Here is a 27,617-nt window from a genome sequence, read left to right as displayed (position 1 = left end):
GCTATGCTGCTCTGAGGGGCTGTGCCTCCAATTCTGACCCTGGATTAGCGAAAAATATGCGTTAATTAATTATAAAAAAAAAAACAGCACAAACTGCAGATGAGAACTGGCACAGCCAGTTGGTTGCCTGGGGCACAGTGTGTGCATATGACGTATTGGAGAGTGACGTGGCTGCAGCCACTGATTTGCACGTGGCTGCTGATACAGAGCTGCACGGCTGGCAGCTGCGGGGCACAGCGGGCCTGGGGTGGGAGCTGAGCTCTGCGAGAGCTGCAGGGCTGGGGGCAGCGATGGGGCTGGGATACAGGGTGGGCTGTGGGCTGTGCATGGAACGCGGTGACCTGGGGTTGTACCCAGCGGGAGAAATGTCAGTACTCTAGCTGAGGAGGTCAGTGCCGAATTGAAACAAAGAAGTTGTAAGGAATGGGAAGCACGAAGTCTAACGTTGTGTCTGCCTCTGTGACGCCCAAACATCAGCCAGGACAAAAGCTGAAATGGGCAGCGCTGCCATTTCCTGCGCTCATCCCCGCCGGCTTTGGAGCCGTGTGGCAGAGATGCCCTCTGCCATTTTCACCTCAAGCAAAGGCTGTATTTGCTCACGTAACAATGGAATTATCTGGAAGGATCTGTCAGTGTTTCCTGTTTCAGCAGCAGGAGGCTGAGGCTTCTGCCCTCAGCACGGAAGGCGAGCGGGCCGTCAGAGCTCTGCTTTGGGAAGACAGCGCTCGCTTATCGGATTTGGTGCGGACGGAAGGAAGGGTAAGAGAGGAATTCGGTCACTGTGACGTGAAATATTTTATATTGGGAGATCTGGCAATAGTTCTACGTGACTCCAAACAGGATGAGATACATTTCCCAAGGCCGGCTGTGCTGTGCTCAGTGCTAGGCCTCGCTGAGCAGCCCGTTCTGGAACCTTCTGGCCGCATCCTGCCAGCCATGCTCATGCTGAGCCGTTGTTGGCTGCAGCAGAAACTCGTCCGCATCCCCAAAGGACAGGAAGATGGAAAACGTGTGCTGCACACCGGGCAACTTGTGAGCCTGGATGGAGCTTTGACTCAATAAAAATAAGGCAACCTGTGCTTTATTCCAAGCAGAACCGTCTCCTCCTGAGCTCCATGGGGTAACTCTTCACCTCAGCAACCAGAACCTGCTCCTAAGAAACCATAAAACGTACATGGGGAGAATGGTTAATGCTTAAGAAAGGAGTTGTACTCGATAGATCAGACATAGATCAGACTAATGGGTTTAGCAGTGTTTCTTAAATTGGAAATGAGAGGAGAGCACAAAGTGCAGCAATTGGGAATAGGACCAGGAGCACACTGGTGCTGGGTTCCCTTCCTGGAGCCCACAGTGCTGCTGCTGGGTTACGTGATGGCAAAAGCACGATGGATTCAGAGCAGCGACCACATGGGAAAGGTTGCACACCGATGTTCCTGATCAGTAATTAGAAACTAAAAATAGTATTTTAGTGAAAGAGAATAGAGCTGTAGCCTTTAATCCTCCTTGCAAATCTGTAAGATGATATTATTATCACATGGAAAGCAATGAGAACGTGAGTAAGCAGAAGCAGGTTGCTATTACAGTCACATTCCGAATTCCACGCAGCTCTGGGGATGACGTGTGGCTCTTTCTGCTTTGTGCAAAGGCTCTGATACGAGGCAGGCTGAGCTGCAAGCACAGAGCGCGGTTTTGCTGCCCCTTCCCATTCCTTCTGCCCTCACTTCCTGCAGTGTCCTGAAGTGAGCGGATTCTGAGTCTCCCACACTCCTGTGGGTTGTAAATAGAATCTGAGCAAATGCCAGCCAGAACAGAGCTGGGGGGAGCATTGATCCCACAGCAGCAGCTCTGACACACCTCCGTCCTGCTGCAATGATCACAAAGGAAAGCAGTGCTGCTCACACAGGGCCCTTCATCTCAACATTCCAGTGCTTTGCAAAGGGTAGAAGCGGCCATTGCTGCCCAGCGACCACAGCCGATCTTGTTTGCGCACAGGTGACTTTGAATCAGGCCCCGTCCTCAACTGGGAAACACAGAGGGTCACAGCGAGCTCCCCCAGAACAGCTGTGGGTTCATTGGCCGCTCCTCCCGCCATTCGCAACTATGGGACACCCCATGGCTCCCTTCATACAGAGAGATGGCACAGATATTTACAACGGTGCAACCTCTCTTAATGCAGCTCAGTGCCTGCGCAGCGCTGGGGCTGCCTGCTGCTGCATGGGGAGAGCTGTGCAGAGCTGATGGAGGGCAAAGATTTGGTAGAACCTCTTTACCGAGCAGGGCTGAATTAGAAAGGTTTTATTCCCGCAGTTTACGTAGCTCCACGTCTTGCAGAAACGGGACTGCAAACGCGTGATAAAATGACTGCAAATTGCCAGGAAATGTCCGGTAATGGCTTCATTCAACGGCGCATTCAACGGCGATTAAAAGAGGAGGGAAAAGGGCTTCAAACGCCGCGTCCCTGCGTGGGAACAGGGCGGGCCGGGCTGCGCGCGGCTGCTCGGCGGCCAACAGAGCGGCACCGGGAGCGAACGGCACCGGGCCGCGCTCAGGGCCGCTCTCCGCTCCGCTCCGCTCCGCCCGCGGCCGCCCCCGCCCTCAGCGCAGCGCCCCGGCCCGGCAGGTGGAAGCCGCTGCCGCCGCCGCGCTCCTCCCCCGTCCCGTCCCTCCCGGCTCCGCGCCGCCTCTTGCCGCCGCCCGCTCGCAGCTGACGGGGGCAGCCCCTTGTTTACTGGGCAGGAGGCGGCCGCCCGCCCGGCCTGCGCTGGAGGGGCCGAGAGCCGCGTCCCGAGCCGGGCCGGGCTCCGCAGCGGGGACCGCGGCCGTTCCGCGGGGCTCTTTCCGACGATGCGAAGCCGAAGCCGGGCCCGGCCCCCGCGCCCGCCCCGCGGCCTCTGATTCGCCCCCGCCGGGACGCGCCGAGCGGCTGCAGCGACGGCCATGGGAGCGAGAGCGGCGGCGGCGGCGGCCGTGGCGGTGGCCGCGGTGTTGGCGGCCTGCGGCGGCCGCGCGGAGAGTGAGTGCGGGCGGGGAGCGGGGGGCGGCGGGGCGGCGGGGAGCCGAGCTGCGGCCCCGCACCGCGAGGGGAGAGGCGGCCCCGCAGCGCTACCCTTTGAACCTCTGCGCGGCGGGGCAGGGCCGGGCCTCGCGGCGGGCGGCGCGGCCTCCAGCGCGGGGCGGCGGGGCCCGGAGCGCTCCCGCGGGGGGCGGAGAAGGGGGGAGGCTCGGGTGACCTTCATCGCTCGGTTCGGCGCTTTCGGCCCCGGGCGGCTGGGAGGCGCGACGGCCGCCGCTCCGCGGCTGTTCGGCCGCTCGTTCGGCGTCCCTCCGGGGCCGCGCCGGGAACGCGTTGTGCCGCTGCGCCGGGCGCGACTCGCGGGGTCCGTTGGGGCCGAGCTGCGCCGCGCCGATCCGTCCGGGCCGGGCATCGGGCGGGCGTCGAGCAGCGCCGTGTGCGGATCGCGGTTCGGCTCGGGCACGGGGCGAAGGAGCCGCGCGGTGGGACGGTTCGTGCCTTCGCGAGTTCCAAGAAGGTGAACGTGTTTATTGGGAGAGAAGCGGGCAGGTGCCGGGGCTGCCCCACGGCCCGCCCGTCGGCTTTCCCACCGCGAAAGGCAGCGGCGAGAGAACAGCTCCGAATGCACCCGCGATTGGGCATTTCTGAAACGTCGCCGGCGCTGCGAGAATAAAGCGCAGAGCGCAGCGCTCGATGGCAGCGCGGCTTCACCCCGCTGTGAGCTTCAGAGCCCCGTGCCGCCTCACGCCGAGGTTTGGCATTGAAGCCCTGAAGGAGGCCCTGGAGGTGCGCGGCTCCGGAGGGGCACAGCAGCGCAGCGACGGGCTGGTTGGTGAATAGCACTGATAACAAATACATGCACACGCTGCTCCAGCCCGCCGATGTCAGATCTGAAAGCGTTGTTGTTGCTGCTGCTCCGAAGCGCTGTTTATTTGCTTATTTAAAAGCTAATTCTGTTTTTTATTGCAAGTGTAAAAGGTGAGCAGTTCGGATGGTGTTTGCTGTGTTACTCCATGGTAGGAAAGGAAAATGTGCTGTACAATTGTGGATGGATAGCAGGAGCGACATAGGAGGTGCAGAAGCAAAACCTGGGCTGGAATGTGTATTGCTCACACAGCACAAACACTGCAGCAAACATCTCACAGCCTGCTGCCGTGCTGAGGTCCAGCTCAAGGGCCCCGCAGTGGCTCACACAGCACAGTTGGGTCAGGGGATGCAGCACAAAGGCTGTGTGAGCACAGCACACGTTGTTCCCGGAGCGGTGGAGCTCATGGAGGCTGCGTTCTGGGCAGTGTCTCACATTCAGCACTGTGTGCCCCGTGATAACGCTGCTCCCCAGTGACGGTATTGTCTGATCTTTGAGCCTCATGGCAGCATTTCTCATGCCCCGTACTTTTCTCTTCCCTCTGCTTGTTCAGATGACCGGAGAGCACTCCCTCCCCTTCTGAGTACATCCTCGTGCTGCCCTGGGGATGCTCACCCATGGGTTCTGTGTTGGGTGCTGCCCCTGGGCTGTGGATCCATACCCCACATTGCTGAGTGCTTCTCAGAACTTGACATTGTTCATATGTAAATGATGGAGGTGGAAAACCAAAGTTTGAAAACGAATGGCTCACTTATAGGTGTTTTTTGTTCATTGAGGCATGGCTGCAGCCTGTCCTGGTGCTGGGCAGGATGCTTTCTGCTCCGTCACTTATCCCAGGGATCACCCTGGGGCCCTTTTCCCATCTCCTAGTGCTGCAGCAGTGCGTAGAGCTGCCGTGGTTTGGGCTCCATCAGCCAGCGCAGTTTTTCTTAGGCAGTTCATTTCTTGAAGCAGTTTCCCGTTGGTCATCTGAAATGATTTGTGGGCTTCCCATGTCATCCTGGCAGACCCAGTCTGGTGCAAACCCAGAGCAGCAGCAGTGGCTCACGGAGGTCCCAGGGTTTGGCCTGCGTGCTTTTATCACATTGCAGCCTTCTTCACGTGGGGGTGTAGTGAAACTTGTCTGTGACAATTAATTGATTCGATTTTTTAAGTTACTTCGTTCTGAGTAACCAGAGACGGAGGAGCAGCTCCTCTCTGGCAGCAAGAGTGTTACTTCGCCTAAATCTGCTTCTCGTTGTCCTGGTAACAGTGAATGCTCGGCTGAGCGAGCAGCTGCACTGAGCTGCTGCAGAGTGGGATTCGGGCAGGGGATGGGGCTGAGGGCCCTGCAGCAGAGAAGCAGATTTGGCTTCACGTGGTTACGGCTCCTTCTGCTGGGTCCTGGAGGTGTGAAAGAGGAGTTTGAGTGCTGTGGGTAATGCTTAGCACGTAAAAACTAACCTGAAGTAGATAATGAAAAATATACCTTAAATGTGATTCTCCCTACAGGTGGAAAAATCTGGCTAGAGCATTTAAATCTTCATAGGTTGACCATCCCAGCAGCTTTTATTCAGTTGTTTGTTTCAGAACAGACCTGGGATGTGCTCTGGGTGCCGCAGGGCCTCAGAGCAGCACTGAGCAGCACTGAGCAGCACCCCTTGGCAGTGCCATCAGCACAGGGATCTGGTGAAGGAAGCCGGGCAGCAGCCCTGTGGCTTCCCTGCTCCCGGTCTGCTGTGGCTGGAAAGCAGCTTGTTCTCCTCGCGATCTCCTGTAGGTTTGTGAAGCTCTTCCACTTGGCACCAGCTGAGCTGTGATTACGTTCCTCTTCCTCCAGTGAATGTCAGGAGCTCGTTAGAGGCTGTGGCAAAGTCAGTCACTTCTCAGCGCAGGCAGATTGTTGGGTTCAGAATCAGAGAGAAATGTGCTGATTTTAATTGTTACTAAAAAAAACCCCAGCCTTGTTGCACTGATGAAATTTCTTCTAGATCTTTCCTTCCAACCCAAACCATTCTGCCGTTCCTGATGCTCTGTGCTCCTCAACTTCTTCCAGAAAGCATTTCTGAGGCTGTGCTCAGTGTGCCAGCAGCCCCGTTGGGCAGTAAAATTGCTCTGAGTCCTATTGCAGCGCTGCCAGTTTTATTTTTTTTATTGCAGTTGAGCAAAGTTTTAAACAATCATTAAGACGTTTGCATAAAATGTATTTTTAACTCACGCAGCAGTGGCACCCGTGGGGGTTTGACATTTGGAGCTGCCCAACATCTGCACGCACCTTCATTTCATAAGGCTTGATTACTGCAGAGTGATTTCTCGAAGCTCAGTTTTACAGGCAGTGGTCTGTATATACAGTGAGCAAAAAAGGTAAATACTCTGCTCTGTTAACTCTCAAGGGAGGATGTGTGTGCACAGGGCAGTCCCGGCTGCAGGCAAAGGGAGTCCCTGCAGGGGATGCAGTCTCTGTATTTGGCTTTTGCACTGTCATGGTTGGGGCACCTCGCAGCCACAGCTCTGATCTCCCCACCTGTGCTCGGTGTCCCCTCTCCCCATCTCCGCTCCCTGGACGTTCAGGTTGCTGCCCCCCCTGCTCTGTTGCTCCCCATCTCCTGGGGCGGCTGCTCCTGCTGAGCAAGGCTGGGCAGGGCAGGGAGATCAGCAACCTTTAGAAAACAGTAACAAAGAAAGTCCCAGGGAAACACCTGATCTGAAAATAATGCCTTGGGCGGAGGCTGCCGGTGCAGTAAACCATTCCTGTCTGCTGGGCAGGAGTACAGCCTGCGTTCCTTCCCTCTATTTCCAGGCTTTTTCTTCTCTTCTGAGTGCTGCTGTGTTCTCCCCATTATTCCTTTCCTATCTTCCCCTCCCCGCCGCCATTCTCAGTGACCCCCCCAGCACCCATTGCACAATGCAGTGAGGTGGTTGTGTCGCTGGCAACTATCTAAAGAAAACAGACTGCGTTGCATGGACACCTCCATGTCGGTAAACGCTGAGTGACGTCCGCGGCCCGGCGCTGCCTTTCCAGTCGTGGTAGAGGTAAAATCCACGAACTCAAGATGGCAGAAAGTTATGAAATCCCCATTCAGTCGTGTTTTGTAATCGTATACTAGGGAGTGTTCCCAGCTCTGTTTCTTAAGGCTCCAAGCCTGCTTTGTGGCACAGGACCCGTCCGTGTAATCTGAATGCAGCTGTATGTTATGATACAGTTGGAAAAATGGGTGTATTTAGCAAGCTAACAGTCACCTTTAGAAGAACAAATAAACAGCATTGTTCTTTGCCTTCCAGTTTGCAGAAGCATGGACATCCGCAACAACCTGACCCGGCTGAGCTTGCTGGAGAACTGCACGGTGATTGAGGGCCACTTGCAAATACTGCTGATGTTTAAAACCAAGCCTGAAGATTTCCGCGAGCTCAGCTTCCCCAAACTGACTATGATTACAGACTACTTGCTTCTGTTCCGTGTATATGGCCTGGAGAGCTTAAAGGGGCTCTTCCCCAACCTCACGGTGATCCGAGGAACCCATCTGTTCTTCAACTACGCGCTGGTCATCTTTGAGATGGTTCACCTGAAGGAGATCGGCCTCTACAACCTGATGAACATCACGCGCGGCGCCGTGCGCATCGAGAAGAACAACGAGCTGTGCTACCTGTCCACCATCGACTGGTCGAGGATTTTGGACTCCGTCGAGGACAACTACATCATCGCCAACAAGGACGACAAGGAGGAGTGCGGAGATGTGTGTCCAGGAACCGTGAAAGGGAAAAGCAACTGCCCGCCCACCGTCATCAACGGCATCTTCATCGAGCGCTGCTGGACCCACGACCGCTGCCAGCGAGGTGGGTGAGCTCCATCAGCTGCTGTCTGTCCACCTGAATAATGCCCCCAAAGTGCCGTGTTTGGGTTCCCTGGAAAGTCAGCGCCTGCCCGGAGCTCCCAGCTGTGCTCTGTGGGTGCAGCTCTTGTCTGTGTAATAGTATTAGGAATTCTTCTGGGGCTTCTGGGGCTATGGGATTACAAGCCTGGGTTGATTGAAAGGCGGAAACGGAGCGGCAGGGAAAGGTCGTGTGGAATAAAGCTGAGTTGGGAAGGATGCAGTAACATTTTTACTGAAACCTTCCTGCCATAAAAAGGTGTGAGATGGGTGGGTGGGTGAGCAGTGTTTGCACACAGCAGGAAGCTGGGAGCTGGTCGGGCTGGGAGAAGGGGGGGGAGGAAGGCCGGGTTTGGTGCCACGGAGATGCGCGCACAGCTGCCGTCCCAGCCCCCAGACTCCTGATCTCAGTGTCCATAGGGTGGCTTTGAACTTCACACAGGTTTGTTTCTTCCAAACTTGAAGCTGACCTTAATTTTGGTTGTAATTATATGTTTGGTTTGATTTATGTTAAGCCCGTCCGACAAGAAGCAAAGTGAATTGAGTTAAAAGTGACACATTCAGAGCTGCCTGTCTCCTCAGCGGTGCTGCATCCAAATGAAGCAGTGTGTCCTGAGACGAAATTAGGAAACTTGCGGGCTGAGGAGAATTTCTTGCCAAGCTCTAAAGGGCAACTCTGAGCGCTGAGTGCCAGATTTCAGGCGGAATTCCTAGCAGTGTGCATAAACTAATGAAATTAATGTGGTTTCCCCTCTGCTACTCCTCACCCCAAATTGTCTCGCTTCCTTTTAAAGAAAGTGGTTATTTTTTATTGCTGGAATAACAGGCTTCGAGCAGGATCATGTGAAAGTCTGTGTGCCTTTCTTTTCTGAAAGGAAACATAAGGTTGTAAAGCATTTTAGTTTGGAAGCTCTTCTGGTATACAGTCACTATCAGCAGTGCACCTGGTTTGCTGTGCGTTCGTGGTCTGTTTCTACTGTTTCCCAGGGTTAGAGGTCGAACTGGAGCAGTTTTCTGTGACTAGAGCATTCATCACCCCTCATTCCTGTGAGTTTTGGGGCTGTGCTGCAGCAGACTGGAACGTATGGCTTTTCTCCTTTACGTGACTGTTTATTTCCACGAAACCAATAGGAATTTAACATTGCACCTCTGGGGCACAGCTCTCAGCTCCTGAGCCTCTCCCATGGGCGCAGCGCGGGTCCCGGCGGGCGGCAGGCATTGCTCACACTGCGCTACCAAAGGAAGCCGACCTGGTGTCTCCGTATGGTTGGAATTTGAAATGGGAATTTGGGGAATTATTTCAGCAGCGCCAATCCTCCATTCAGTTTTCCGTGCTCCTTTTAGCGAAATTGGGGCAGCGATGCTGCGATGCCCTTTGGCTGTAATGGGCGGACGTTTCCAAAGACACCTGAATGAGTCTCATGTAGCTTTGTGGCGGATGCTGCTTCGTGCTCTCAGTGCAGCTGGTGCTCACAGGGAGATGGTGTCTGTCTGTGGCACCTGCCTTTGGCCTCACAAGTTGTTGTAACTGTTTACGAGCGCTTTTTCAGACTTTGTTTTGACTTTTTTTTAATTGCCTTTCGACTTCCTGCACTGACGCTCTGTGCTGCGGTAGCTATGGTAGAGGCTGTGGTATTCATTTAGAGAATCTGTTGGTGGAATTGCTGCATTCCCTGTTCTTTGCCAGCCATAACGTATCCTTCATGCATGTAATTGCTTTGTCACAATTACTGTGAGCTCGTGGCAATACAACTTGGGCTTTCCTTTGCCTAAAGAGCTTTGCAGAGACTCCCAGGACTGAGGGCGTCAATGGGATCGAATCTCCCTCTGCACTCAGGCAGCTTATCTGGGGATCTCAGCACCGAATGCTGCAGCCCCCAGCACCCCCTGGCCCTGCCCTCCCCTGCCCATCGTGTCCGTGTCCCTCTGCTGCTCCTTGTGCATCTTTGGCATTCCTTCCTTTCAGCCAATTCCCGTCTCCCATTTGACTCCAGCACCGACTGAGTCACAGCATGCAGTTCAGAGCCGCTCCTGCAGCCCTTGGAGTCGTGCTGTGCAGCCCAGCAGTGTTTCAGTTAGTGAAACACGCTGGAGGCAGCAGAGCAGAAGATCTCCTTGCGGACGTGGGAGCTCGGGTGGCGCGTGGAGGAACTGAAATAATGTGGGCAGCTGTGTGCTTTGGGATGGCCAACTGGTGGTACTGGGGAGTCTAGAAGGGGATGCCCAGCGCACGCAGAGAGCAGCCTGCAGGCGTGTTGCTCAGGATGCGCGACAGAATCGTCCTTTCCTTTTTTCTGCGTCGCTCGTGTTGGTGTGAAAAACGAACAGCAGTTCAGCTGAGGCCAACTCATGTTGTATTTTGGGTAGGAAGGGAGAGAAATATGCAGTCGGTTTGGAATTTGGGTCTAGCCTTGTGCTGCTTGTGGCAGCCAAGGGCTGTGCCTCTTCTGGAGGTTTTCTATCTTTTCAGCCCACGTTTTTATAAGCCTTTTTTATTTTTTAATACATATGTATTTATTTTCATTGCTGTAGAAATTCAGTTCTTAGTTCAGCGCAGCGTCTTCACGCAGGGTGTCTCTGCTGAGGAATCCAGACAAGAAAAATGCTGGAAATGCCACGTCCCAGACCTCAGTTCAGATCTGCCAAACATGATTTTCATATTTTGCATTTTTTTTTCTTTTTTTTTTTTTTCCAATGCAATAAAAAGTCTATATGTCTGTCACTGCTCTCAAGGAAGGAACAATTCCCACTGAAATGGATTTCCTGCCAGTCTGCGCTCAGTCCTCTCTGTCCGTGTGTAATTTGAAGCTGTCTGATGTTCTCAGCAGTGCCTGGTTCGACCTTCTCCTCGTGTGCTGGGTCATCCAGAGGTGGAGGAAGGTGAGGGGAAGGAAGAGCGGAGCGGCCGAATGAAATTGACAGGGAAAGGATCTGTAACATCAGGCTGCCCTCAGTGAGCATCGCAGGGCTGCGCTGTGGGATGGGAGAACGCATCCAGAATACAGGGTGGGTTCTTCCTGGAGCAGATGGTGACGTCCAGGTTCTCCCATTCATCCTGAATGAAACCTCTATCGGTTTCTGCCATCTTTGTGACACTGGGACTTCGTGCTGCCAGGAATTGGAGCGTGGGCAGTTTGGGGTTTGTCTGTAGGCTTTTCACGTGATTAAAAATAAAACTCGTCTCTCTATCAATTAATGCAATCAGGAATTTGTTAACTTCATTAAAAGGCGGTGGAAGGTGCGTGAAAGCAGCTGAAGAAGGGGGTAGAATAGAGCAGGTAGAATTGAGGGTGTTTTGGAGTACTTGGATGTCATGGAGCTGCTGAAGAGAGGCACCGTATGAGAATAATGATGCTTGTCTGGATTTTTTAATGATGTGTAAGCAGGGCTGGAGACAAAGGGCGCAGCCAGATCTCCCTTTCATTTTCCTGTGACCTATCCAGGAAAAATAATGGGGCAGGTGAGGGGCAGGTAAGGATCTGAAGGGTTGCTTTAGCAGCCTGCTTTGTTTCCTGGTACAAACAGCACAACAAAGCGCTCCGAAAAACATTGCTCAGTCCAAAGTGTTTTTCAGCTGCTGAGAAACAAAACGGAGCGCTTTTCAAGGGACTGCGCCAAAAGGAATGCTGAAAATACGAACATCTTCAAGGCAGTTTTAAATAATAAAGTTCAGAGGTGTGTGTGGGAAACGTTTTGTGATGTTTACTTAGGTAGAAATATTACTTAGCAACAGTTTCCTGTAATTTTTATGTGCTGGGAATTTCTGTAGCCATAAGCTTTGCTTTATTACCTTTCTATGGGAAAGGGGTCTCAGAGCACTGAGCGGACTGAGCCAACCCCAAGGGCAAGATATTTTTAAAGCTTCACACACAAAGAAATGTTTCCAGTCGCTACCACACGAAGTGGAAGTGCTCCTTTATTTGCAGATCTGATAAGAACTGCCTTTTTTCTTCCCAGCTCTGACAAATGCCAGATGGAAGTTGACACCCGATAATCTCTCTGGGGCGTCAGTTCCCATCCTTGCCAGGCGACAGCATTAGGAAGTGTGTGTAGTGCTGGGGCTGCTGTGATGCCTCCGAACAGCCACAAGTCCCAGACTAATTCACTTGGGCTGGTGAAGAGCTCATAAGGCATTTATGGTGCTCGGTGGTGCAGCCCAGAACCGGGGGGCACAGCAACAAACCAAGCTGGGCTCCATGCAAGATGCCCATGGTTGGGTTCCGTGGGGCAGAGGGGTTTTCTCTTAAGACTGGAGCAGTGTTGATCTGTGCTGGCTGAGCTGCCCATTACTTCTGTCCCCTCCACCGTTCTCCATTCATGGAGGTGTTTAACCCCTTGTGTGCCACTGCTGACATGAGCAACGTTTGGGGTCGGGTCAGCTCTCAGTGGCTCAATGTCATTGTGATTTCCAGGGCTGGCCAAGCGTGCTCTGACAGAACACTTATTTTTGCCATTTGAAGTACGCTTCCAAGTTACTGTGTTTGCTTAAACCAGGGAACTTGCTTTAGCCCTCATTAGACAAAACGTGGAAGGCTGGCAGCACTTGGCGGGCAGGTTTGTTGGAAGTGCTGCTGTCTGGGCATGGCAGAAGAGAATGATAAAGAGCAAAAAACCTGAGCAACAGGTTAACCAGTGTTAGCATGGGTGCCCTGCAGATGGTTCACCCGTGTGTGGGGGTGAAGAGGATGGTTTCATTCAGAGGGGGTCCCCAGGGCTGAGGGCACTGGGTGAGGTGAGCTCTGGGTGTCCCATGTGTGCCTCCACTCAGCCTTCCTCGTACAGGCGGAGCAGCAGTTCTTTATTTTAAATCTAAATCTTTCATTATGTGCTGAAAGGACGTCTTGTGGGAGGCACTGCAGCACCGTGAGCCGGTTGGCTCCGTACAAAGGCGTGCATTCAGCGTGTGTGAGAAGAGCAACTGAAATCTGTCCCTTGGCAATGCTCTCTAAAGCATCTCTCTCTATCAGGAATTGTGTTTGACAGGGTTTGCCGCTGTAAATAAATCTTGTGTTAAAAAAACAACCAAATCATGCAAAAACACAGGCAGGCAGTGAGCGGTACAGGGGCTGTTTGTGGCTGAAAGCTGTGGGTGTTGGGTCCTGCGGGCAGTGAGGGGTGCAGTGGGGGCTGCTGTGTCCTGCAGGAAGCTGTGATGATCCTTCTCTCGGCCCGTGACAATGGCTGGGTATGAGTTCAGTGCTCGTGCTTCCCAATTGTATCCTATAATTGTGTGCGAGTTCCTATTGGAGGGATGTGAATGAACTTGCTGGGATGTTTATGCCTCTTAATTAGTGCTGGGCTTCCAGGAAAATAAGGCAATGTGAGTGCAGCCATCACGGGACAGCAGGGGCATCAGGGAGCCGAGCTCCTGTCAGCACCTGCATTCCTGAACTCCATGGGGCGTCCATGTTATGTTACAGCAACACGTGGGCTTCAGTGCTTGACGAGCAATAAAGATGTTCATTAAAGTTGGAGGATCAGGGAAGCACTTCCTGCCTGTTCTGCAAAACACATCAGTCGCACTCTATGGGTAAAGAAAGCATGAAGGCAGGGATTGAATCAAGGCAGATCAGACTTACTTTCCCTAGTCTGCGGTCTCCTCGCAGTGCCGTGGCATTGGAACAAGGCTGCTGGCACTGCTGCTGTTGGTGCAGCCCCAGCAGGGCCGGGACCCCCCGGGGAGCCCCAGTGTGTGGTGAGCCCATACCTGCTGGATCAGGGTCCCTCTGTCGTGCATCACTTTGTTCCTGGGGTACAACAGGTGAGCTGTGCTGTGAGGAGGAAGCAGCGCGAAGCGAAAGCTGCCTGAGATGCCGTGGGTGAAGCTGTGGGGCTGCCCTGGGCTGGCGGATGGGCAGCGTGGTGTCCGGGGAGCCCCTCAGAGCTGCTCCCACTGAACACCGCTCACAGGAGCGGCTGCTCTGCGCTGAGATCTGAAATCTCCCTGCTCTGCTTGAAAAAAGGGATCTTTGTCTCAGGAGGAACTGAGACGGCAGCGGGGGTTTTGTGTAGGACAGCCCCAGGTCACCTTCTTGGAACACAAAGCTGGCCTGCGTGCCTTTTTTCGAGAGGACTCTTTCCACCGTGAGATTATTTCCCTATGTTTGTTCCCCTGCAGTAGCTACCCCATTTATGGACCAGCAGGTGACAAGGCTGACACTTAGGATATCGGTTAAACCGGCTCTAAGTAGTCCTAATAGCTCTGAAGTGGACGATGCTGATGGTGTTGGTGATAAGGCTCCGTCTGCCTCCACGGGCTGGAGCTTTTCAGGCCTCCCAGCGCTGCTGAGGGTGAGACTTGTGCTGCTTCCTTGCTATTGAACCGAGCGGCAGTCAGTCCCGCTGTAGGAGCCAACCGCGTGGAAGGCACATGAAATACACCGAATTTCCAGGGTTCTGACAGCTGACCTTTGTCAGAAAGGAAGCAAGATTGGAGATCTTCAGTGGGTTTAATGTAACGTCAGCAGGTTTGGTTTCCCCGTTGTTCGCCTCTTTGTTGGGGTGGCACAACTGGTTTGGGATTAAATTCCTTCCGATTACAGCTTTCTCTTGCATAATTTACAAGGAGAAATAGATTCGTAGTCTCTAAGGATGGCTTGTGCAATATAGCTGTTGTTTTTTTGTACCAATCTGTAGTCATTTGCTTTTCCTTCGGGTTGTATCTGTGTGACTTTTTGTCACTTTTATCATGTCTCCCTTTGGGGCTTTGATTAGAGAAGCAGAAGCACGTGCTGTACAGTTCACAAACTGTAGGAATTCATCAGGTGGGTGAGTGCCTGTGCTGGGTGGTTGGTGTGGGCTGTTGTACGCTGAATTACTGGAAAATGGATTATTGGTGCACTGAGGATGACAAGGGCAAGTATAGTAAATCAAAATATATTTCATAGGGAGGTTTCAAGTGCTTGGCTCTGGGACTGCAAGCAAACAGTATCTATTTCAGTACTGCTAAGTAAATTCTTATACCTAGAAATAAACTGTGGAGGGCATGCTTGCAGCTCTGGGCAAAGAGAGAAGGGTGTGTAGAAAAGTGGACATGAGCTGATGTGGCCAAAATGCCTTGAGTATGTGAAAGAATTATCTGGGTGCAGATAATCTATGCATTTGATCCTGAGAAATGAGATCCTTTCCACAGTGCAGCTACAGCTTTGGGAAAATGCTGTAGGTTCAGAGCAAACCACCATTCTATGAGTCTGTAAAAACCTCTTACATTGTAGGAAACACACTTGGGATGTAGGCACGTGGAAATAACCCTGCTGATGGGCACTGCAGGAGGCTTCCCTGCAGCCTCGGGACACGTGGTGTCTCACCTTCAGTGCCCATCCAGCCCTCGGCTGCCAGGAGGAAAAGTGGGGGCTCTGGTTTTGAAGGTTTTGTTCCTTCTTCCTCTCTGGCTCCTTTGCAGCACCTTCATCCTCAAGCACCACTTCAGCCCCAGTGTCTATGTTTACAATTCGTGAGTACACCGTGGAATCTGTCCAGATTAAAATCTTAACCTCTGTCTGACATTTCTGTGTAGATCATTAGTTATCAGCTTAATCTCCTTGTGGTTAATCTTACACTTCCGCCCGCTGCGTTCCCTTTCTGTTACAGACGGCTCCGCTCCCCTGTTTGCTCTGTGCTGTATGTCCCGTCCAGTGTAAATTGGCCCTTATTTTGTGTGCCCCAATGACATTTTGTGCATCTTTTCACAACCCACACCTACATGTAACCTTCCTTATCCCCACAGGCTGAATGTGGCAACTTAGCTTTCATTCTTTAGTGTCTTGTTTACTCCAACATCCTTGAGAAAAGCCTCTTTATGCCCCTCTTATCTTTCCAGAAGGCAAAGGTTATAATTCTTCTGTGCTCACATCACTCCTTGTTTTCCAGACAAGGTCTAACGTAGAAGCAGTAGCTTGCATTAGACCTACGTTTGGGAAGTTGAGGGTTTTGGCTGTCACCATACGTGGAAGCACGCCTGCTCATCTCTGTGTGGCTGTTTCTCTAAGATCCCAGCTTCTGTGCTCATCTCTTGGGGCTCATCGTGATTCAGCACTCAGCGCTGAGACACCACTGCTTCGTTGCGGTCACAGTGTGATGCCAACAGTGAAGAAGGGAATGGAAGCAGAGACCTTTGGCTGTGTTGGTGGTAGGGAACCTCACCTCACTCCTGCTGTGTTTGGGACAGCCGTGGTGCCTCCCTCACTGTGGTGCTCCTGGGCTCTCGGCATGAGGAGAGGTTAAAGTAGAGGGGGATGTTTGCAAGATGCTGTGTGTCGAAAAAAGTAATGCGCGGTTAAACATTAACATGAAGCTCTCATGAGATTCCTGGCTGGCATGTCAACCACTGAGCAATAAAAGCTGATCCTTGGGTTGTAACATGGGCTGAACTTTAAAGAACAACAACAAGGTGTGAGTGAAAACATGGGCAAAGGTTTGCAGAAGAGTTCCCCCAAACCCTTTCAAAGATTCTGCTCTTGGTTTCCGTACAAATCCTCTGCTCTGTTGTGTTGGCCAAGGGCAGTACCAGCTGGCTGATGCCCAGGCTGCCATCACTTTGTCTCCTTCCCAAAGGCTGTAGGTTGCTGTTGGGATTGGGGCTGGGAACCTCACAGCCCCCAGGTACTGGAGGACAGTGGTTTTCCTGATGTTGTTCAGCTCTAAGCCACCATCGGGGCCAAGAGCAGCAATGGTTGTGTTGGTATCACTGCGCTTAGTGATAACTGGCTGGGGGCTCCAGGCTTTGCTTGGAGATGTAGTGTCAGTTTGGGGCTGAAAAAGCAAACCAGACAAGCAAAGATCCCTGCACAAAGCGTGCCTCTGACTGAACACGAAGCACAAGGAGCAAGCTCACTCTGTGCCAGAGAGCGGCACAGCAGCGGGGCTGTGGGCACTGCGAGAGGTATTCACTGATTCAACTCCGACTGTTGTCCCCATGTGCACTTTGTGACACTTGTTCTGCCCTTAACGGCTCTGCTGTTTTCAAATCAAACTCCGTGTTTGGCCGTTTTTATCTCGATTGCCAACTCAATTGCCACTTTAACCAGGTTCCAGGAGTTGTTTTTAGCTGCTCGGGGATTCTGCTCACCTGATAGGTGCTGGAGGCATGAAAACAGAGCTGCGTTTTCATTTTATATTTCAGCTTTGTTTCCCAGGTCTCATCAGGGAGAACTGCTTTGCTCTGAGATCGCGGAGTCGTAAAGGTTGGAAAAGACCTCTAAACTCCCCAGGCACAACCCCCCCCTGCCCACTGACTGCATCCCCCAGTGCCACATCTCCACAGTTCTGGGGCAGTGACCCCAGCATCTCGGGGAGGCCCAGGCTGCTCGCTGCCGTGCTGTGGGTGCTCGGGTGTCTTCACTCCATTTTCTGCACACCCACAGAGGGGCTTCTGCTTCCCCCTGTAAATAGCTGTGATGGGAGGGGAGTGGGATGAGAACTTCAGGAGAGGGACACAGAAGGATCTGGGCACTGGGGCTGTGGTCAGTGTGGAGCCAGGCAGAGCTGCTCACCTTATCCTGTATTTATTGTTATATATATCAAAAGGTGTGCATGTGCCCATTTAGAGGCATGTATGAGTTTCTCGTGGTAAGTTTTCTGTATTCCTTGGCAAAAATTATCTATCAGTAAATTTTTCTATTTGGGAAAAACGCCAGGGAATTAAGAGTGGTTTCCTGCACAGTGCAAACAGCAGAAGGTCAGCGTGAAGGAGACAGGTCCTCGAAGGTCTGCCTTCATCTGCCCTGCTCCTGTATCAACACCAGAGCTCAACCTGCTCCTGTCTCCATGCACCCAGTTCTTCCCACAGCCCCCATCCTCTGATATCAGCCCCAAACCCCTTTGTCTTTGCCAACCCGTGGTGGTGCTGGGATGTCCCACTGCCATTTGGGATGCAGCCCCGCAGGACTCATCGGTCCCTCTTGGAACATCTGAGCCATTCGCCATGGCTTCATCCGAGCGGGTCACTTATGAAAGGGGCTGGAGGCAACACAAGGCTTCCCTTATCCTTACTGATACGTGAGATAAGAACTGTAATATTGTCCCAGAGAAATGTCAGTGGGAAACGTTTCCTTTACGTTCTGGTAACGGCGTGTTGTTTTTGGAAGCTGCTATCTGTGGGAAGGGAGGCACCTGCAGTTAATTTTATCTGTTCCTGTGTGAGGATGGAGCTCCCGGCGCTCCCAGCGCGCAGCTCCGAGGGCTCGGGGCGTGATGTGCTGCAATCTCTGCTTTATAAATAACACTTCAGTTGGAGTCTGGTTGCAAGGCCTTGAGTTCGCTTTGTGCAGTCGCTGCTGTGTCGGTGCAGGGCGTTGGAGCCTTGGTGGGTTCCAGTTAACAGCTCACAAACAAATAGGTGATGGTGAGTTTAAAAACAGAAAGTTGTTTCATGGAGAAAAATTACAATATAAGGCAGTCCCAAAGACTTCGGGGTGACGTGCTGAATTGGAAGGTCTTGACAGCTGGGTTGGGTTGACTTTGAGAAGCGATCGAGTTAAAAAACAAATTGATGTTCTATCTGATGTACTTCATAGATAACTTTATAAGGAGAATCCGTTTGGGGTTTCAATGCAGTCAGGGCTGGGTGCCCACAGGATGCAGGGAGCTGTGGCCGGGCTCAGGAGCAGACAGGAGCCGCTGTGCCTGGGTTGTGCTGTGTGAGTCCAGGGAGCGAGCAGCAGTGCAAACCCACCCAGCAGCCTGCAGGGAAAGCAGAGCTCACCCAGAGCGACTTTCGCTTTATTTTACTTTGAGCATTCTCTCGCTGGTGTTGTCTTAGCAGCGAGGTAGAAACAAGACCTAATGCGGGTGCTTTTAACCACACCTCGATGTTCAAATGGTGTTAATTAGCCAGACAGCCCCGTGCTGATTGACTTTCCTGCTCAGTGCAGGTCCCCTGGCCACTTGTGCTGGTTGTGCTCACAGTTCCGTGTGTTCCTCTCCCACCTGAGGCCCAGAAGGGAGAACCCTGCAGGTGGGAATTCCTTTGCGTTGACTCGGCTGCCTCTGCCCCCCTTTGCTGGGCCTCAGCTGTGCACAGAAGTGCCCGCCTGGCTCTGCAGTCAGAAGGCTTTGCAGGATGCATTGCGTCCCAGGTCTGCAGAGTGCCCTCACTGCTGGTTAAACATTGATCCGCCCCGACCAACAGCTGGGGGCCTACGCTCCCCCGGCCCAGCACAGATCTGCTGCCCTCCTCCTGGGCTGGGGGCTGTAAGGGCGTGTGGGAGCGAAGGGATGCTGGAGGGGTTTCTGTGAGGTTCTCAGGAGCTCAAAAATTGCAGTGCATCCCACTGTGTGTGCTTGGGTTTGAGAGTTTGTCATCTGGTCGGGTCTGCGGTGCCGAGCTTTTGCCCAGAACGTGTATGGAGCACCTAATGGAGGGAATAGGAGCTTTGGCTGCCTGGCTGTCTTTGGGCTGGATTTTACACGTCAGAGCTCTTAGAGCAGGAAAGAGAGAAAAACATCCAGATCAACTGAAAAGTAGTTTAGCTGTACCTTCTAAAAGCCTTCAGAGTCGAGAGTTGGGCTGGTTTCTGCCCTGTGAATATGTGCAGCTGAGTTTGAAGATCTGTAAGTAGGCACGGCGCTTTGCAGATCGGTTTCCATTGCAAACAGAACTGCTGTGGCACGGGGCAGAGGAGGCACTCAATGCCACTCCGGGTTTTGCAGAGGAATTGCTCAGTCTGCTCCCTGCCCCCCTATCAGCCATGAGATTTCATCCTACGATCAGAGTGTTTGATAGATATTTTGGATGAAATGCTGGAATTTTCTGTCTGCGGCCTCCTCTTGCCAATATCTCTAATAAACTGCAGCCATGACATCTGTTGCCAGACGGAGCTCCGTCCACAGCCTCATCAGGAGTTAGGAGCATCGTTTGGGAAGAAGCCTCTCATTTTGTATGGTCTGCTGTGAGGTACCATCTGCAGGCTGCTTTCCTTGCCCACTACATTTCGATCCTTTGCCATTTCTAAGTGATGAGTTCACAAAATGAAACCAAGGGCCAGAGAAGGGTGAGAGCTTTGCATACACAGTGAATTTGGAATGCCCTCTGTGCTCCGTCTTAAGAGGAGGGCCTGGGGGATGCATGGCACAGTACCTGCGGTGGCTGGTGGAGGAGCAGCAGATGTTCGGGGTCAGACCGACCTTAGGATGGAGCTTCAGCTGCAGCCAGCTCCTATTTTTCGAAGGCTTCATTGGCTGCAATGAAGCAGAAGTTGCTCTCACCCACCTCTGCTGTTTGCTCAGGGTTGCACCGGCTGCTCGACGCGCTCAGTTCTGCAGCCCTGCAGCACGGGCTTCGCTTCCCCGCTGCTCTGATGGGACCTCAGCAGCACGCAGTGCCACGGGACCGGCACGCTGTGCTCCAGCTGAGTGCTGGCACACGTCTGCCAGGAGTTAAAAATAACACCGTGGTGCATCAACACGGCTGGAGCCTCCCCAGAGTGAGCCCCTCCAGCACTGCGTGGAGAGGAAACGGCCCGTGCACCCAACGGCCAGGGTTTGTGTGGGGCTGTGGGGGAGAGGAGCTGCAAGGGGGGGAGAAGTGTTACATGAGGACAGCAGTGGCTCCTTTACTCAATCTGCGTTCTTTTGAGGAAGGTTTGGGGATACTTCATGTTTTTTTCTTACTGTACATTTCATTTATCGTGGTCTGAGGCCGGGAAAAAACTCAGTTTGCTTTTTTGGAAGATGAGCGTGAATGAAGTTTAAATGCCAGCACACCTCCAGAATGTTCTTCAGATGTGGAATCGGCGATTGAGAAGTGGGGGAGCAGCAGTTGTGCCCTGAGGGCTGTGCCTTCGGGGCGAGCTGCGGGCGGAGGGACGGCACAGGGTCGCAGCTCAGGATGTGCCAATCCCACGGCTGTGCCCATCCCACGGCTGTGCCCATCCCACGGCTGTGCCCATCCCATCGCCACGCTGCCCGCAGCACTCAGCTTTGTCCCTTCTCACTCTGCAGTTTGCCCACCTGCCTGCAAGTCCCAGGGCTGCACGTCGGACGGGCAGTGCTGTCACAGCGAGTGCCTCGGGGACTGCACGGAGCCCAACAACGCGGAGCGGTGCGTGGCGTGCCGCAACTTCTACCTGGACGGGACGTGCGTGGAGACGTGCCCACCCGGGCACTACCGCTTCGAGGGCTGGCGCTGCGTCACCTTCAGCTTCTGCCAGGAGCTGCACAACAAGTGCAAGAGCGCCCGCGAGTCGGGCTGCCACGTCATCCACAACAACGAGTGCGTCCACGAGTGCCCGTCGGGGTACATCATGAACTCCAGCAAGTAAGTGCGGGGCTGCGGGCTGGGTGTTGGCCTGGTGCTGCGTCCTGTGCTTTGCTTTCTTTTGGGTTTGGAGGATTTGCGGTCTGTGAGACCAAGATTTCCGTGTTTGAGTGTGAGTTACCTGGTCTACTTTAAGGTGATTTGCAAACTAATACCTTGCTAATTGAAGCCATTAGAAGCAGACAGGCTTACCTACTACACGCCAAGAGTTTCTTCTTGCTCTGCTTCATTTGGCCTCACTTGCTCACTGTCCTGCCTGGAAAAAAAAGTGGGAGAGGAAGGCTGGAAGAGAGGGAGGAGTGTCCTCAGGTCAGAAGGGTCCTCCTGTAACCAAGGGAAGTGGAGAACAGAGCGGCCCCAGCAGCCCTGCATGCCTTCCCCTGCAGTCAGCCCTCAGAGCAGGAAGCCTTGTTATTGAGCAGAATGGGGAGAAGTTGTGTCTAATCATGGGAGCACAGCGCGTTTGGATTGGGCCATTCTTAGAATGTCTGTCCTTCATCCCCGTAATTACATTGATTGGGCAGGTTCAGGTTGTGCCAGACAGAAGTGGACAAACAACCGCAGTGCGAGTCAAAGCAGGGAGCAGCCGTTCCACTTGTTACCAGGTTTTTTCAGCAAAGAAATGATATAATTGATGTTGCTGAGCTGTGTATCACTGAAAACTTTGCTGTTTGTCCCACAGTAGCGTTTTGTATTGAGATGAGTCAGATTTCCTATGAATATTGCTAGCTCTGTGCTCCTGCAATAACGGTTTCAGGGAATTCACTCTAACAGGACTTCATGTTCTGTTTCCTCGTTTGCTTTTCAAAAGAATGATCCAGCAGCCCCCAGAGCAGATATGCTGTTGTGTAGCAGCAGCCATCTCCTCTCTCCTGTGCCTGTTCCAGGCTGCTGTCAGTGGGACCTCACAGTGCTGGGCTTTTCCTGGAGCGTGTATTTCTCCAAACAAGTTGGAAACACATTCTTGTGGTGTTATGACCAGGGCAAGCACTCATCGTTCTTGCTGCCATTTAAGAAGCGTTTCCCCAGAGCACAAAGCACGTGTTGCTTGCCTTTTTCAACGCAACCTCATGTGCAGTCCTTAATCAGAGGATTCCCAGATGAGCAGCCAACTCTGCTCGTTGGTTGGTGCTCTGAGGTTGGAAAGCGGGCATTGGGTTTCTTGGTCTGGAGGCCCCGGGTAGGGGTGGCACTTTGCAGCATCGTGGTGGCCAGGTCACTCAGAATAGACTTCAAAATACGGAAACGACAACTTTAAGAATTAGCAGCAGTTATTTGGAGTTCCTCGAGGCCACGTGTTGCACACCTTGAGTGAATGCCACGGCATGTTGTCAGGACGGTTCTGCTTTGAGTTTATTACTCTGCTTTGGAGAACTGCTGGAGGTGTCCCAGAGTGCATTCTTCAAAGAGTGTCTCACCTGCATTCTTGCCTCTCTGTTTTTCAGCTTGCACTGCACTCCTTGTGCAGGGCCCTGTCCAAAGGTTTGTGACTATGGGAAAGAGAAGACTATTGATTCGGTGACGTCGGCACAGGAGCTCCGTGGCTGCACAGTTGTTAATGGAAGCTTGGTTATAAATATCCGTGGAGGAAGTAAGTTGTGCATGAGTGAGGGTGTGGGGAGCACTGGATGTCAGATTGCTGAATATGACACCATCCATGACCTGGGGCGTTGCTTTTTTGCTTTGACCATTTTGAATCGAGAGAGAAATGACAGCAGAGCAAATGTTCCTCTCACATTCGTGAGGGTTTTTTTTGCTGAGTGATTTTTGTAAGGTCTTTTGGATTTACATAGAGCGGTTCCATTTCATCTCTCTGAGCTCTGATATCAGTGTTCCCCCCCGCATTATCAGAAAACTAAAAGCAATGTTTTCCTCTCCCTAGATAACATAGCAGCTGAGCTAGAAGCGAATCTTGGCTTGATAGAAGAAATCTCAGGTTACCTAAAAATCCGCCGGTCTTATGCCTTGGTTTCTCTTTCTTTTTTTCGTAAACTACATCTGATTAGAGGAGAAACACTGGAAGCTGGGTGAGTTCTTTCAAAAGATATCTGACTTTACTACTTTGAAGTGTCAGGAGTGCCAGTGCTTACCAGGGTGATTTGTATTGACAAACAATCCCCGCGTTGCTGTTAAACATTCCTCTGCCTGCGGATTGTGGCCGCCCAGGGAAGACAGTTTGCATTTCTTTTATGTGGTGTTTGGGGCAGGGGGTGGCATGTGGGGAAGGGCTGTTAGTAGATCCCCTACCAACGCACATTTTCCTTCTCTGCCTTCAGAAATTATTCATTCTACGCCTTGGACAACCAGAATCTTCGCCAGCTCTGGGACTGGAGTAAACACAACCTCACGATAGCACGAGGCAAACTCTTCTTCCATTATAATCCCAAACTGTGTTTGTCAGAAATCCACAAGATGGAGGAGATCTCTGGAACTAAGGGGCGTCAGGAGAGGAACGACATAGCCCTGAAGACAAACGGTGACCAAGCTTCATGTAAGGAACTTTCAGAATGCATTGGCACTTGGGTCATTTTTCTTTCCCTCTGTCTTTGCTAACTTCATGCTCTTAACGCCTTCAGCCTAGCGTGTGATTTTTGTCCAGGGTCTGTCCTTGTCCTTTTGGTAAAGCACCAGGCATGTGACTGCCCACTTGCTTGTGCACCGCAGGGACGCTGTCAGCGTGCCACGAGTAAAGCACTCCTGGGTGCTGCCTCTGGCCAGGAGCCCGCCTTGCCAGCTTCGGTCCTCAGAAGTTTTCTCTTTGTGTGCTCAGCTGTGAGATTTTCAGGGCTGAGTGTATTATTGTGTCGCTTTGAAGAGCTGAGCACAACATAACCTCAGTCCAAACCAGGACCTCGTGTTACTGCCGAGCACCCAGTTTATAGTCATCATCTTCTATTCCCATGTCATGAGGAGGCAAGAGGAACACAGAATAAGTTGCTATGACAACTCTCAGAATTTTTTTCCACAATTTGGACTGTGCTTTTCAGAGGTTTTTAAGCTAACAGTTTCCTTTGATGATAACAATAACCCAGTGCCTGTACTGGCGCAGCTAAAGAGCAGAGGGGCAGGAGGGATGCCAGAAGTACATCGCTCCTGCACTGCCAGCTCTGCTGTTCGTTGCCATTCTGTGCCACGTGCAATCCCCGCTCCCTGTGAAGCAGATCATACAGCTAATCTGGGGTAAAAAATGGCCATTTCTGCTTTGTTTTCGTGTCTTCTTTGCATCTCTGCTCTGATTTGTTGTGTAGCCTCACACAGTTTTAATGCATGCACAAACAGGATCAAGGACAGGGCATTACAGGATCAGTAAGGTTGGAAGAGACCACTGAGGTCATCTGTTCCAACCATGAGGTGCTGATGAACGTATTGCCACTAAAGCTCCCAACATCTGTTAAGCTGTGGTTTCAGTTCCTTACACTCTTTTTACAGCTTGCATGCTTCCATCATCCTGTGGCTGCATGTTTGTCTGTGTTTGGTGACAGCACTGCTTCAGTTCTACCCTTTTGTTATGCTGTGTAGCTGGTAGTGAACAAATACAACAACTGGAGATCTTTCAGCTGAATCATTTCCCTGATCTGGTTTGCCACATATCAACACATACAGGCTTGCCAACATGGTGGGGAGTGAGGAACAGAATGACTGCCTACCTAAAAACTGCAAAAACACGCATTGAGCCACAGCCTCAGGGCTATCACAGCCCTGCTTGGGCAGAGCGAAGGCAGCACAAGGAGTGAGCTGTCTGAAAAGGTCATCTCCTCCCTTGAGACAGCGGCGAGGCCTTCCCACACTCGGGATGAGGCTGGATTTGGGGTTCAGGTCCAGCTCTCCTGTGGCATTGCAGCTCCCAGGCTGGCTGGTTGCTTTGTGCTGGACCACACGGTCACATTTCTCTGTGCCAGCTTTAACCCTGCCTTGCTGTGCTGCTCTCTGTGCCACCCCCACCTCAGACCACACATTGCTGGTGTGTTTGGCTTTTTGATTTTATGGTTCAAGTCGAGTTTTCACATTGGCAGCATCCTGTTTACAAAAAAAAAAAAAAACAAACAAGGAACAACCAACTCCCAAACACAACACCTTGTTTGTGCTGGATGTGTGGACAGCAAAGTGAATGTTCTTCATCCCGTGTGCAGCTACTGCAGGAGTGGCAAATCCCATCAGGGCTGTGCAGTTTGTCCTTGGGCTGCGTTGACGTTCTGTATGGTAATGCTTCCCTTGGGAATCAAAACTCCACCCCTCCTGCGACTGTTTGTTGTCCTGTGCTGCTGTTTGCAAAGGCAGCGTGCTGCTCCTGGGGAGGCAGTGCCTGCAGAAATGGTGCAGACCCCATCACTGGGTCCATGCTGTGTCTTGTCTTGTGTACATGGATTTTAAAGCACATTGCCTTTAGATTTCACACTCAGTAGAACTCAGTTCAGCTTTTATAGGATTATTTTCATAGAATCATAGAAAAATGTAAGCTGGCAGGTTCTCATATTTTTCCCTGGAGGACTGAAAGTCCTACAATACTGAAAAACAAAAACAGAAAGCCTTATTTTTCTCTTAGCATTAGCAAAATGATTGTCATCTCTGTTTTGTTATAGGTGAAAACGAATTGCTGAAGTTCTCTTCCATCAGAACATCTCACGACAAGATCCTGTTGAAGTGGGAGCCATATTGGCCTCCTGATTTCCGTGACCTCCTGGGATTTATGCTCTTTTACAAAGAGGCGTAAGTGGCAGCTCAGGGAGAGGGGAGCTTCAGCAACCGATGGTTGGGCTGCAAAGCAGCAGCAGTGCTGGGCTTCCATAAATGACATCTGGCACTGAAGAGCAGACATTAATGCTGCTGTGCTCATAGCTAATTAGAAGTCAGACAATCACAGAGACCACGCTTAAGCTTCCAGCGTTGCCCTTTTATATAAGTATTAATTAAGTTCTCTGACTTAAGTGATTTGTATGAAGTCAAATCCCCCATTTAAGAGCAACCCCAACATCAGTTGTTCCAGCTGTTCCAGGTGTACGTATTCCAGCCATTTCCCCACTGCCTCCAGAGTTACTTATTCCCCTTTAGGTGGGAAGCACTTTTAAAAACCGGTTTTGCCAAACTGGTTTTCATACAGCTGAAAATAATCAGCTGAGATTGAGTTTGTCTGGGTTGTGGAGCAGTACCTGATGTGCGGTGCTGGTAGGAGGCTGGGCTGCAAAGCTCCCTCTGCTTTATTTCCAGAATACACAGCACGCATAGGATGGGATAATTAGAATTTATCCAAGGGATAAGGGATGCCTTCAGAAATCATGTCTCCAATGCCTTGGTGTCAGGATTCTGTTAATTTGAGGCTTATTTTTGTTTGTTTTTAAGTCCGTACCAAAACGTGACGGAGTTTGATGGGCAGGATGCCTGCGGCTCCAACAGCTGGACAGTGGTGGATGTGGACCCACCGCCGCGCTCCAACGAGCCCAAAGCCCAGGCCCAGCCAGGCTGGCTGCTGCGGGGCCTGAAGCCATGGACACAGTATGCTGTGTTTGTTAAAACTCTGGTCACCTTCTCAGATGAACGAAGGACGTACGGTGCGAAGAGTGAGATCATCTACGTCCAGACCAACGCTACAGGTCAGTGCCATTACGTTAACGTTGCACTGCAGATGGAAAGCTGACTTCTGGCAGGTTGTCACAGCAGTGCTGTGTCTGTGGCACTTTGCTCCCCTCTGTGGGAGGCTGTTCCTAAAGGAATGGAACGATGTGTGTTTCCCTGAGTGAGCAGAGAGCGCCGTTGTGCTCTTGTTCCATCAGGTCCACGTGGCCGTGGGTGAGAGCCTGTGTTCACTCCACGTCCTGCTTTTGTTCCGTGGGAAAGGGAGCTCACTTGTGGAGTTGTCACAGAGCTGTGGAAGTGACCTCTGTCTCTTTTCCTCCCACACAGTTCCGTCAGTCCCATTAGATCCAATTTCTGTTTCCAACTCTTCATCCCAAATCATCCTGAAGTGGAAGCCGCCCTCAGAGCCCAATGGCAACATCACACACTACCTGGTGTTCTGGCAGCAGCAGGCAGAAGACAGTGAGCTTTATGAACTCGATTACTGCTTGAAGGGTGAGTTCCAGTTCTCTCTCTGTGCCCTTCTTTCAGGCCTTCCAGATGGTGGAGCTCTCTCAGCATTTATGGGGATTTTTCACACACTTTGGAGATGCTCTGGAGCTGTTGTTCAAGAAGCAGTTTGAGGCACAGTTGTGTTATCCCCCGTTCAGTTGCATTTACATTATTCTCTATTGCTGAGTCATGTGCAAAAGATCTTCAAAGCCCTCTTTTCACAAAGTAATCAAATATATATTTTTTGGATCTCCCTTCTGCACTTGTTTTTTTAAACTGAGCTACAAGTTTAATAACAGCTGCGGAGAAGCAAAGTGAAGCATTGCAATACTTCTGGGGATCAGTGGCCAAGTTAATTTTTGAAGGCTTTTTGTGCCGTGGGGTTTGGAATGCTTTCAGGATCCACTGAGAAATCCCAGAATCTGGTGCCCCATGTTCCCAAACTGAGGGGAGCAGAGGTAGAACTCTGACATCCGAGCTTCATTTCAGAGTTAGCACAGATCTGAATCAAAGCCCTGTCATAAGAGAGGGAATGTGAGCATGGATATGAAAGTGTGGGAGGCAGAATGTGCC

At 51.9% G+C, this 27,617-nt stretch overlaps 1 protein-coding gene across 3 annotated transcripts in view; it reads left to right on the top strand.

Annotated features, from left to right (window-relative positions):
• Positions 1-2,937: 2,937 nt before the first annotated feature.
• INSR (insulin receptor) overlaps positions 2,938-27,617 on the top strand; it is a gene marked incomplete at its 5' end in the record, with an annotated part of 34,639 nt that continues 9,959 nt past the window's right edge. The window contains 9 exons of one of the 3 annotated variants that reach the window (XM_079546716.1): positions 2,938-3,013; positions 7,140-7,691; positions 20,666-20,981; positions 22,427-22,572; positions 22,864-23,008; positions 23,258-23,472; positions 25,562-25,688; positions 26,319-26,569; positions 26,880-27,047. In XM_079546716.1, coding sequence (XP_079402842.1) covers positions 2,938-3,013; positions 7,140-7,691; positions 20,666-20,981; positions 22,427-22,572; positions 22,864-23,008; positions 23,258-23,472; positions 25,562-25,688; positions 26,319-26,569; positions 26,880-27,047 — 1,996 coding nt within the window. Of the gene's footprint in view, positions 3,203-7,139; positions 7,692-20,665; positions 20,982-22,426; positions 22,573-22,863; positions 23,009-23,257; positions 23,473-25,561; positions 25,689-26,318; positions 26,570-26,879; positions 27,048-27,617 lie in introns of those variants that run through there. The other 2 variants (XM_079546715.1, XM_079546717.1) reach the window with 2 other exon arrangements.

The sequence above is a fragment of the Tetrao urogallus genome (genome assembly GCF_951394365.1).
Source record: "Tetrao urogallus genome assembly, chromosome: 25".
In the NCBI taxonomy this organism is placed as follows: Eukaryota; Metazoa; Chordata; class Aves; order Galliformes; family Phasianidae; genus Tetrao; species Tetrao urogallus.
The sequence above is the reverse complement of the archived record's forward strand: the minus strand, read 5'-3'. Positions and strand labels throughout refer to the sequence as shown.